At 41.0% G+C, this 12,750-nt stretch overlaps 1 protein-coding gene across 1 annotated transcript; it reads right to left on the reverse strand.

Annotated features, from left to right (window-relative positions):
* Window positions 1–3,829: 3,829 nt before the first annotated feature.
* SOX30 (SRY-box transcription factor 30) lies at window positions 3,830–12,708 on the reverse strand. The gene is made up of 5 exons (XM_071758298.1): window positions 11,983–12,708; window positions 10,570–10,809; window positions 9,095–9,274; window positions 7,315–7,804; window positions 3,830–5,111 (listed from the first exon to the last, which is right to left on the reverse strand). The coding sequence occupies exons 1-5, from the start codon at window positions 12,644–12,646 to the stop codon at window positions 4,748–4,750; spliced, it is 1,938 nt and encodes a 645-aa protein (XP_071614399.1). The 5' UTR covers window positions 12,647–12,708; the 3' UTR covers window positions 3,830–4,747.
* Between the last annotated feature and the right edge of the window lie 42 nt (window positions 12,709–12,750).

Genomic DNA, 12,750 nt, shown 5'->3' on the forward strand with positions numbered 1-12,750 from the left:
ATTTAGAATAAAGGTTTGCTAGATAACAGTAGAGATTTGTCTTTTGTCAAGTGTTTTTTTTTTTATGCTATTGAAACCACTGACCTCTCTTTGACTGAGGGCCTTTCCTGACTCCTGCCACTGTGCCCAGGAAGGCACAGGAAACATGGCTGTTCCCATTTGCAGATGTCATTTTGGTTTATGACTTTAATATATGTCCCCTCTTGTCCCCAGCACTTTACACACTGAACCTTTGTGATCCTGTGAAGGTCAGTTCACTCCTGGTAACACCCTGGCAGAAGCAAGCTCAGACATCTTGGGGACACCTAGGGGGAACCATCATGATGAGCAGGCTGTAAATGACATTTTAGCTAACCCACAGACAGGTCACAAATTTTCATCACACAACTAAATCATGTTTTTCTGGAGCAAAAATCTAAGGGCTAATTTTAACTCTTTTCTAATCACATGGAGTATCTTGAAGGGAAACCTTGAATTTTTTGTGAACTCTCCCATTTATTTATAGCTGCTTGTAATATAGAATAAAACAATGGCACTATTGTTGATGGCTTTATTAAAAATAAGTAAAAATGCAAGCCAGCTTTAGACACAAACTAAGCTATTCTTCTTGCATAAAATTTCTGTCTACCAAAGGAAAAAAAATATTTTATGGGGAACATGTATGCTTGCACTGCAAGATTGTCACAAATCTTCTACTACAAGAAATTCTTCACAGGGACTGCTCCATATGTTTCTCTAAAAGAAGATAAGCTCAAAAATAGCTTAAATTGACTAAAAGGAGCCTTGTTTTAATCTTCTGGAAATATTCAGGCCAATAACTATCTTCATGTGATTTTTGTCAGCATTTTATTTTAATAAGAATGAAATACATGCAATATTTGCCTTTTTAATCTAATGGTATTTTTATATTTGGATGTTGGTAATATTAGAATTAATATATTAATTTATAATCACCAGAAAACCCCTCTATAAAAATATAACCACTGGCTTTACAGTTGTTATATATAGCTTAATCTATATATATATATATATGATATATCATTTACATTACTGAGACATTGTTGCATGGAAAAATTCAGGGTATTCTACCCTAATTAACAGTGCTGAGATGCTGTTAGCTACCTGCCTCTGGCACAGGATGAATCAGATCCTGCCTGTACCCATCTCTTCAAAAAGCTCTTACCAAAATCAATGGGAAATTTGCCTGATTCACAAAGCAAGGCCAGGGGTTTTGTTATCTAGGAATCACACAGACTCAGACTCATTTCCTCCAGGATCCAAACTCTCTGATTAAAAGTATCAGCTGGGATTTTAGAAGCTTGAGCTCTGTTCCCTTATCTACTGCATCTCTTGGGATCAAGGGGTGGATGTACCAATTAGCTGCAGCCTCCACTCAGCACCCAGAGAGAAGGGGCTGTGCAAGCTGTCACTTACTTGTTTGACAATAAGATGTAAATCAGATGTTCCAGTTTTCCCAGGGCAAAGCTAATGTGAATGCTTATGCAGTGGGGTTTCTGCAACTACTTGACAGTTTGAAAGATTGTTGAATGCTGGAGCAACAGTTAGCTGGGAAAAAAAAAAAAAAAAAAGAAAAGGATGATTTATAGTAAATCAAGAGTTATCCATCTAGAAGGAAATGGGCCAAAAGAGAAAAATACCTGTTCAATAATCAGACTTATATGGAGAATGACTTGGATATATATGAGACTAAAAACTCAGTAATATTTCATTGCAACTCTCTCTTCAGAAATGGGAAAGATTGTTGAATGAACTTCTCTGAAAAGGCTCCTGCTGACAATGGAGAAAATGTTACCAAGAATTAAAGTCCTAGCAGAAGACCTTTTGTTCTGCCTAACCTATGAATGTCACTCTGCTGACTTAAACATGAAATCTGTTTTTCAGAACATTTTGCTCCTTCAGATTACTTGAAAGGATCAAAGGAGGAAGCCTGTGGATACTTGGAAGAGCAGCTGTCCTGCCAAACTTGGAGCAGTGCTGTAAGATGATCAGACACTAGACAAGGGCTTGTCCCAATGTGCTGTTAGTGAAATAATATCAATGTACTCTCTATGCTTTTTTTAAAGGCTGGATCACTGCTGCTACTTTTGCTTCATTCCTATAGGCAAGTGAACTTCATGGTAGAAGATTGTATATCATGAAGCAGCCCTACAGAAGGGCACATGCTCACCACAGGACTGGCCCTGCCTATGATCTGTTTTGCCTGTTCCAAGAGGAGAAGTAGCACAGATACTTGGCACTACAGGAATCTGCATTTAGGAAATAAGTTCAACAGTGGTTTGAAAATTACCTAGAAACGTGAACTAAAACCTTCTGTCACGAAAGAATTCCCCTGTGAGGGGCTGCTACAGCAGGCTAAGGATTGGCTCAGAGGAAGTGAGGTTTGGATGGGTTTTCCTACAATTTTAACTCATGTTGAAGACAGGACACAACAGTTTTCACAAGAGCTTAGCTGAGGGCTCAGTGCTGCAGAAACAGATCCCATTAGTACAGGACAGTAAGGGAAGGAGGGATCAGCCCTACATTTTTTTTCACATTGATATATCCAGAAAGTGTTAATCCTAAGTCTTCTCTTCCTCTGGCCTTTGGGGTATTAAACAAGGCAGATTTCCACCAAGGGTACCATACTGTGTTTTCTTAACTGAGCAACAAAAGTCCCATTATCAGATGTGGGTTGCACAGCAAAGTCCTAATCCCTTAACCCAATCAAGTTCTCTGAGCCATCAGCATTGGGCTCACAAGCACAGGGTACAGGTGAGCAGCTCTGAGGCACCTCCCTTCAATCAGTGCCACACACCCTCATAGAGGAGGAAGTAAATTTGTATTATCCATGGCAAGAAGGTGTTCTAAATTCTGGTGCACTGCAATAAGCCATATATCCTGCTCCATAGTGTGTAACAAGAAAAATGGGAGAAGAGGAAAGTTAAATCTAGAGCATAATCCCACAAACAGCTGGTTTACACCCCGAAACATACTTGTGTAGGAATTAGTACACTTGCCCACATGCATTCCTGCAGGCCAGATCAACTTTCAGTGAGAAGATAATTTAGAAACAAGCATTTCTACTACTTGTAAGACTTTCCTCTCAATGATCTATCTGCATTGCACATGCAGTTGGGTGCAAGGGGCTGTTCATGCAGTTGTAATGAGTAGGGCAGAAAGAATTAACTAATACTTTTGTGATCTTTAATGACTAAATGCTGTAGTCCTCAAATGAGAGGTTTTGATCTTAGACAAGGAAAATGGAATTATGAGCTCACAGAAGCAGAAAAGCATGGAAATGTTGATATAAGACTGAAAATTAAAATGCAAAGAATCCAGAGGGAATCTACCTCAAACTGACTTATGAAAAGCTTCTAACATATATGGAAATTAAATTTGTATCTTTCTCAATAATGCAGTCTCAATGGATATATTGAACCTAAGCCTCAGATTTGACAGGATGTTCAAAGTCTGACAGATGCAGTGTAATAACCCACAAAATACAGGAAGTCCTATATGAGATCTCAATCTAACTTCCTCTGGATAATTCTTTAGCACTGTCTGGCAGCCCAGCAAAGAAGAACTTCTCCATCAGTGGCTTTCAGCTCTTCCCCATATTTTTCTGGTATCTGGATTTACATAATTATAAAAACTCACACAGATATATATACACTAATATCATAACCCAAATTGTCTGAAAAAGTTACTTCAGCTCATCATTCTAGGCATGGGCAGCTTACCTGCACAGTAAATCTGAGAGTTACATGAATCATGATTTATCTGTCCCCACTAAGTTAAATATCCATGGCTTAAAATGAAGCACTAGGGATACATTGTTCAGGTGAGTTTATTCAAATACAACAATAGCAAAACAACAGGGTAAGGAAAAAAATGTTAATAACATAAATTATGAATTTTAGGCAAGAGGTTTTGAATGTCATTACCTTCTGAGTTCAGCACAGATATTCTCTCTACTAAAAGCCTTTGATATTTTTCAGAGAATTTCGTATTCTCTAGAGAATTCTTTAGAATATTAACTACACTCAGGGCTCAAGCCACAGCCCACTAGTGTAAGTCACAGGGCCAGATTCCATCCATTTTCCTTTCCCTGGGTGCTACCATGCCTCAACATTTGCCTAGACAATTCCAATTTTAAGAATGGAACTGGTTTCAGACCAAGGTATTTCTGAAACTGATGTCAATTTTCAGTGTGTTATATAACAGTTGTGTGACAGACTATGGTTAAAAACTAAAAAAAAAAAAAGCTTAAAACTCTGTAATCAAAGGAAAAAATATTAAGTATTGCAGAATTATTCTTGACTTCACTCTTGAGACCTTATGGTATTTTACTGCAGCAGGAATTACTATATGCTCATAAAACAGATTTATTTCACCTGCTAAAACTGCTAAAGTAATGCCATTTAAATGCCATTAAAATGGTTATTTTGGCATTAAAAGGATGTGCTTCTCCTCAGAAAAGAACATGCTTAGAGCTGGATTCCTGTGTATGTGCTTTCCTGAGCCAAACATTGCTCTGATGAAGCAGGTGAAACTTCAGAGGCTTTTGATCTGCCCGGATCTGTATGTGATCTCTCAAACCACAAACAGATCATCAGACTCTTCAAAATGACCTGTGCAGCTCCCTCAAGCTACCTGGGTTTTCCATTGAACATGCTGATTGGTAAGACAGTGTTGAAGCAAGCATTTCTATCCCATCTATAATGCTGCTCTGAATGAAGTTCTTGAATTACAGTTCTTGCAACAATTTCACGTCCACTTCCTCATCGCTGTCGGTTACGTTGATGAGGTGGATGCTGGAGGGACTGGATGGGGCAGTTGACAAAACCTCCTCCAATGTTTCAATGTCCAGCTGTGGTAAAGGGCCTGAATACCACTCCTTGTTGCAGCTGGACACTACTTCAAGGCTCTCACAGCTATGGTGGCCCTCATGTATATTTTCTTCTTGGTATTCCTTGAAAGGATAGTTTCTGTCCAGAGCTGAAAACATCACCTCTTCTCTTTGGTACCTTCCTTCATAAAAGCCAAGGCATTCAGGCACAGGACTGGAGAAATTCCCACAGCCAAATGGAGGTCGGATGAATGGGCATGTGCTGCAATGAAGGAAATTGAAAGTTGGCTTCCAGAAATGCAGTTTGTCTGGATTTCCATTCAGCTAAGAAATGCAGAATGGCACTCATGTTCTATGCTAGTCAGTTTATCCTCTTGAAATATTAACAAGCCACATAGTTTAAAACCATGCCAGATTTAAACACTGGGGCCATTACAAGAGACATATGCAGATAACATATCTGGGGATACATATGCACCTCTTTATGCTAGATATGTGCAGGATGTTTCTTTCAAAACAAACACAAAACCCACTTTATTTATCAGTGAAATAATATGGATAAACCACTATCTGATAAGCCAGCAATATGTCAACCAACATAGTCAGAATAGTAAAACAAAGCATCACAAGTCAGTTTGTGTTATTTCTGTATGGCAAAATTTGTGACAGCATCTGAGTAAACTGCTTCATTTATTCTGTGAGTGAACTTTTACATTGCTACATGGTTTTTAAATAGGACTGTGAGTGAGTCCTTGTGCACAGTATGTGGTTGTCAGTTCCTCTGGTGTCAGAAGTTTTGGATATTATTCTGATGCAGAATGACACACATATTGTAATTTACATAGTGTTACAAAAAGTCACTATATTGTTAAGAAAACATAGTATGTGAAGAAGTAAAAAAGCTCTCCAGTGCAGACATTATATGGCATTGATACAATGCCCATGGAGGCTTCAAGATTATTCATCTTTCCAACATAACCTTTAAAATTTTAGTGCATAAATCTGCATACATATCTTTGCACTGTCAATGCTACTCAAAAATTATGATTCCTGTATGCAAGATATAGGCTTATAGGAAGGTGAACTTATAAATCACTGTAAGAGAAAGATCCTGGCATTAGCAAAGCTGGCAGCCTTCAGAAGTCCATTAATGTATGAACTGTCATTTATGGCACAAGAACACTCCTTCAGAGGCCTTATGGAACTGTCTCATTTCAGAGATCATGGGCAAAGTTAATCTTTAGCAATCTTAGGAATATTTGCCCTGTGTTTCTTAAAAGGACCTCAAAATAGAAATATCCTGTATTGCACTTATCATCTCAAGGAGTTATTTTGAGTTTGATGGATTATCATCAGCCATAATTTAAGATCAGGTAGGCTTATTGCTGTAGGAACATAAGAGTTGTTTCTGTTAGTAGGAATGAATGGTGTATGAACTGGTAGAATTGAAGTCTAACATTAAAAATTTGTTAAGTTTGATTTTGCATGGTCTTGAAAGAAAAATGATGCCTTTCAAACAATAATCATGGCCATGGGGTTGTGAAATGAGAGCACATCAACAGACTATCAGATTTCTTGCACTTGAGCAGCACACTGGCTGCTGGGAACTCACTGGTCCTTTCTGTGCATGCTTAACTTCGAAAATACCCATGGGATACAACGTATGTTAGCTTGTAAATTCTTTGATTAGGTGATGTTTTCTGACTGACTACCCAGAGACTGTGTGAGAAAAACTAGGATTTACACTCATAAGAATCTTGAAGACATTTCCCACCGGGCTGGATTTCAGAAATCTTGGTATTTATGACAGCTGCAATCATAGCACCCAGGAGACATCTCACACACTTACTTTATCTGATAGTTTTCAACATATCTTTACACTGTTTCTACCTAACACATTTCTGCAGAACTCAACTGCACTTAGATGCATAAAGAGGAGAGAAGATACTTATATTTACTGTGAGCTTGAGTGCAATCACTGCAACAGTGCTACAGAGCTTTCAGTAACTGGGCAATAACACAGGAGCTATAGGAAGGTAAAAGCACCTTTCATTCTGAGTCCTCCTGTTGTGGAATGTTAGAGAGGCTTGGAGAATGTTGGAGAATATTCCTGAATATTCTCGAAGAGATAGGAGGTACGACCCCTTTGCTATGCCCAACCCCATGTTTGGGGGGCCAATTAGATCGGCCCATACTCCGGTGCTACCTGCACCAGGGATTCGCTGTGCTACAGGTAAACACACCAGGTGTCCAATAAAAAGTTATGTTGGTGGCTGGGGTGTGGTCACGGAAGCTCTATATAAGCAAAAGTTGCTGCGCAATAAACCAGAAGTTCGTTTATCAACCATATTGGTTGCACGCATTTTCTTTGCCGCTCCCGCATCCTCCAGCTGCTTTCTGTAAGTCAAGACACCCTATAGTATTTTTTCATAAAGATATCGAAATAAAATAAATTATTTCATTACCTTGAGGGGAAATAGTGAGGTCCAGGCACAAAGCAAGGCTGGTGAAATGAAAAGCGAGGAGGCACTCCAAACAGACTGGCTGGCTGACCAACTGGAGCAGACTGATAAATATGTGAGCGAAGAAAAGGGGTAGTCTGGGGAAGAGGGACACCTCTAGGGAAAATGGGAACCCCTGGGTACTCCCTTGGGGGGTCACTATTAGGGATAGAGAATGTGCCATTAGTGGTGGTGATGTTGCTTGGGTTTCTGCTAAAGCTCTCAATGAACATTGGTGTAGGTCTCTTCAGAGTGCAATTGAGGCCAGATAATAGATCAAGAGCTTGTGTCTGAGCAGGTTCAGCAAAGTGCTGTGGTGAAATTACAGGGTGCAGGGGAAGGGCTGGAGCTGGAACAACCACTGATGTGGTGCTTGCACTGGTAGTCTGGAAAAGAGTAATTGGACCAACATGTTGAATGGGAGCAGCTGGCAGACAGATGGCAGGAGACTCACCTTTAGGAAACAGAACAGTTATTTATCAGACATGAATAGAGGAAAATATCTCATAAACAGCAGTGTAACAAACCACAGACAGAGGCAGAATCATTATGTCCTTGCAACTTGCAGTCATACACCACTTGGCCTACATGTGTTCTGACAGACAGGTTTGGAGCCCACCTATTCAAGCTTCCTTCTACAGAAAGCCAAAGGTGAAAAAAGAAGGAACTGGCTGGTGAGTGCTGCCCTGAGAGGCTGTGAGGGCTCTGTCTTTTCCTGATTCCTGATTTCCTGTCTTTTCCTGATATGGCCACAGATGAGGCTGGAGCATGCATTTAGCACCTGAAGCTCAGAAGACCTCTCAAGTCTTACCAGCTGAGCTGGAGTGAGCCAAATTCTTAACAAATCTGTGTGATGCCAAAGGAGCAGTGAGAAGCAGAAGCAACAGTTAAAACACCCTACTCTCTGATACGTTTTTAAAATTTCCTTCACCAGTGAAGGTACTTGGCAGCTAATTTCACTTGGAAACATTTTGCAAAACTTGCATCTCATGTCTACAAAATGCCTTTATACAGAAAGATTTCAAACTGCATTGCAAACTGGTATCTCAGTGTTCTCAAACCCCACTTTCTAGCCCGAGTCTGAATTCTAAATCAATTGGATTTAAATGCATCTAGGTTTTTGCAGTTTGTGTTTAAGTATCATTAAGAACCACAAGAGCATAGTAAACTCTGGAATGAAACACAGTAGCTTCTGAGGACAACTTAGCATTATAAAATATACTAGGGTAAGAAAAAAATTAAAATATTCAGTCAAACTTACAGAAGGACTGGAGAGAGAATCACATCACTAACTCAGACAGTTATTTCACCAGGACAAACCTGAGTGCTCTGCATGTTGCCACACAGCATAAACAGGCATTTAATCTTACTGTCTCATTAGAAAGATACCAGCCCTTGCCAGGATGCTTAAAAAGAAAAATGCTGTTGCCTGGATTCAAGCTATTTGTTGTTGAAGTTGGCTACCCAGATCCAAAAAGACCAAGAGGAGCAGGGAACCAGCAGCTACAAAGACAATAGCAGGGATCTGTTGGCAATGAAAAAGCCAGAAAGATTAAAGAGGCTGAGGAAACAGTAGGTAGAGACTAGGAGAGAAAAGGAGAAGAGCAGAGGAGAACTGGTAGAAACAGGGGTGTCAAGAAAGACTGAGAAACTGTTTTAACTGTATCTACACTACTGTATGTAAAACTTTTACTACAATAGATAAACTCCAAGTTTTTAAAATCGTTCACTACTGAAAACTCACAGACTGGATGTCCAATAGTGTTCTTGACACTGGGGATGACAAAAGAGTAAGTAGGTGTCTGGAAGGGACAAATGCCAGCTGGATTTGTAGCGACGATGTTCTGGGAAGTGCTGGCAAGTACAGCAGAGCCAGGCAGTGGGTAACGTTTCCTTTTGCCTATTCGTGGCTGATAAACCCAACCTGTCAGAGGTGAAAAAAGATGCAAACATCCAATTTTTGGGAGGGTCTCATTCATTATGTAAAGCTATGGTATATGTAATTTTAAAGTATCTAAAAAATTTAGTCCGAAACCTGCTCCTATAGTCAAAGGCAAAACTCCGTTTGCTCCATAATGGGGCATTTTATCAGAAGTGGAAATAAAATTAATAAATTTATATTAATAAAATTAATATATTTGGGCATTGTTTTAATGTTAGTAAATTGTAACTGTGAGACAAAGAAATAAGGAACAGTGGGGAGTGATGTGGCACAGTTAAGAAAGCATATAAAGGAGAACATGACACTGTACTATGGGTTTTCATTGTGGAAGAAAACCATAATTGTATCTTAAAGTGTGGATCTTTCTTGATTGTTTCCTTAACCCTTTAAGTCTCACATATAACTGCATGTTACAGGAGACAATGTAAAATATGACACACTAATAATCCTGGATAGATTTTGGAGGAATATGTTTACGTTTCACTTACAGCATTAACCAGACACTAGCAGATCTATATTAAAAATAGGAATTTAAACCAAGTACCCACTTTTGGAAGGGTGCAAGGAGAGAGGAAGGGAGATCTTAGATCTTGTCTACCAGGAGTAACCATAATCTTGAACTGGCAGGATTATGAGAAAAGAGGGAGAAATTATCACCACACCTGGTATCTCAACAGCTTTTAAGGAGCATTTGAAGTACTTGTGCTCTGTTTGATTGAGCTGCAGTGTTATTGAGAAATCAATTTGTTAAGGGTAACAGTTTTAACTCTTTTGACTAAAGCTGAGAAACATCATCTACTGTTATTTGGGAATCTCCAGTGGCCATGCTGAAGACTCCCACAGAATGCAGTGTCAATTGTGCTTCCTGTGGCATTTCCCTGGCCATATCCATGGATGCACGTGGCACTACAGGCAGCTCCTTCTGGAGCATGTAAAATGATGCAGCAGGCCATGTTCACTGTAAATTCAGTTTATGGCCATTAGACTACTAAAATATTCATAAGAGCTGCCAGTTCTCTGGTGATCTAAGGTCACAGGAAACATTAGAGGCTTTGAAGGATGGAACATAATTTTTGATGCTTCAAAAATTCAAGTGCTCTGAGGCATTAGAAAGCTGATAAAAGGGCAGTGTGCTTGAAATTTTTGTTGGTTTTTTTTTTTTTTTAAATAGGCATGATTTTTTTTTATAACTCTATCACTCACTTTAATGAAAGAAAACCATTTTTTCAAAAGATCTTGCACTTCGAAAGCGTTCAGGTAAATAAATATATGTTTACCAGGAAACTCCTCTCTGTGTCTTTGTTTTATCTTATGAGCTTCCTCATAATAGGGCTGCTTCTGCTCTTCAGTCAGTTTGCTCCACTCCAGTCCAAGCTGGACACTGATTTCTGCATTATTGGCAGCTGGGTTGGCTTTTGCTAGGGCAGGCCTGTGAATCCGAGCCCACACCATAAATGCATTCATTGGACGCTTTACGTGGCCACTTTTGTTCCTGCTAAATGGAGTATCTGGCATTCCTGTGCAACAAAACAAGGGAAGAGGATAATCTTCCAGTCAGTGTATGCAATACAGGTTACATTCAATAAATCAGGAAGGTTTTGGGCAACAGTCCAAAAAAAAAAAAGTCACTAGAGCCTTGGGACACGTGAAACTCGATGTGCATTTGGAGAGCAGTTCCTAAAAAAAAATAAATAAGGCTAAGGGAGCATCCTCCACTAACCTTCACTGAACTACTGCAAAAGGAATGATTTATCTGGGTTTTGTTACTTATTATTAAAAAACCCAAAACCCAAAAAACCATCGGCACTGCTAATAGCCTGGTTGGGATTTCTTCAGTTACATTGTTTTTCATGAATTTATAAGCTATGTATTGTGTAGCAGAGGCTATGTCACTGTGAACTTGTCATCACCACCAAAATTAATGATCCAAAGCCCTAATGATGTGGAGACCAGACCTAACAATGGAAAGGCAGTTTAGTCCCACACCTTTGCAGTTCTTGACTTCACAGCTGAGGTTGTTGCTGTTCTGGGGTTTTGGGTTTGTTTTGTTTTGTTGTGTTTTTTTCCTCTCTTTTCTCAGATTTGGACACTCATTTTGCTGCATACACCCGTGTTAACAAATGACTGTTCTATGACACCCAGGTTTTCTCTTTGTGAACACAGACTACACTGAAACTTAGCTGATGACAAGATAAACCCCCAGGTCCCTCACAACTGGTCCCTGAGCAAGCAATTTCCTCTCTGGAAAAGGCTTAGAAATTAACTCTTTCACATTATCAATAAAGGGCAAAAGTCTTCCAGTCTCTAAGATGTCATTTTAAGTCATTAATGATGAAAGCCTAGATAATTTTCAAAAATACTAAGTGTCTAATTCAGATGTTTCAAAAGGTGCACGAATACTCAATAACTTAAAAAATCAAGCAGATTCCTGACCTTAAATTTTCAATCACAAGTCAGTGTAATACTGAACACTGGTAGAAGGGGTTTTAATCCAGTCATGGGGCACATGGATTGACTTCAACAAGCCACTAGAGAAATCTGTGCTCCCATGCTTACATCTTATGCAGAAGAAGAAGAGAGTTGTACAAACTCCAGTCCAGCCAGAGGGATGTTTGTCCACTGGTGTTCTCCTGCCTGATAACCTGTCAGCTATGTGCCACTTACTGAACCCTTGTGAGCTCCCTTAATACCTGAATCTGCAGGCAGAACTGTGAGGGGGACATTTTTAGTTTCGATCTTTACTGAAGGCTCCATGAAGGACTGCAGTTTAAGCTGCACTTTTTCCACTGGCACTTTGGCGACGTGGATCTGTTCTGTGGGCACAGGGCCTTGGATCTGTATGCGGGTCCCTGGAGGCAAGGAGTGAAGCACAATGGGGATCTTCACATCTCCAAGGACGGCGCCAGCTCCCTCAGGCTGCTGCAAGGTGCTGGGATGAGCAGGCCCAGGCTGGAGGCCGCTCGGGGCATTCTCCTTTTCCACCTTCAGCTTGCAAGCCTCAAAGGCCACGCCAGGCGGTTCCGCTTTGACAGCAACTCCGGTCTCCTCATTCCCCCACTTCTCCACCACCTTCACCTTCTCGCCCTCTCCGCTGCCACCGCCACGGTCCCTTTCTCTCTTGATGCCACCGAGTGCCACCTCTTTACCCGCCCCCGGAGCTGGCGAGCGCCTCAGCTCGCCCCCTGACTCTCTGCCCTCGCCGGCACAGCTCGGGCCACCTTCCTCCTCCGCCTCCACCTTCTCCACTTTGATCTGCAGCTCCCCGTGGGGGCCCTGCGGGAGGCGGAGGGGGTCAGGGGGCGGTTCCGGGGGTGCCCCGGTGCGGGGGGGTCTCTCCCTGCCCCTCCGCTCCATCCCGCCGGGTCCCTTCGCCCCCTCCCGGCGTTGAACCCAACGCTCGCCGCGCCCTCGCGCCGCTCCCGCCCTCCCCGCCGCGCGACGCCGTCGCCATGGGAACG

The sequence above is a fragment of the Heliangelus exortis genome, chromosome 15 (assembly GCF_036169615.1).
Source record: "Heliangelus exortis chromosome 15, bHelExo1.hap1, whole genome shotgun sequence".
Taxonomy (NCBI): Eukaryota; Metazoa; Chordata; class Aves; order Apodiformes; family Trochilidae; genus Heliangelus; species Heliangelus exortis.

Excerpts from the sequence above, each read along its gene's own strand:
- SOX30 (XM_071758298.1), bottom strand. The coding sequence starts at position 12,646 with ATGGAGCGGAGGGGCAGGGAGAGACCCCCCCGCACCGGGGCACCCCCG. Across the intron at positions 7,805-9,094 it reads CACTATTGGACATCCAGTCT|GTGAGTCTCCTGCCATCTGT; the intron begins GTGAGTTTTCAG and ends TGTTTCCTAAAG. Across the intron at positions 5,112-7,314 it reads CCTCACTATTTCCCCTCAAG|CACATGCCCATTCATCCGAC; the intron begins GTAATGAAATAA and ends CCTTCATTGCAG.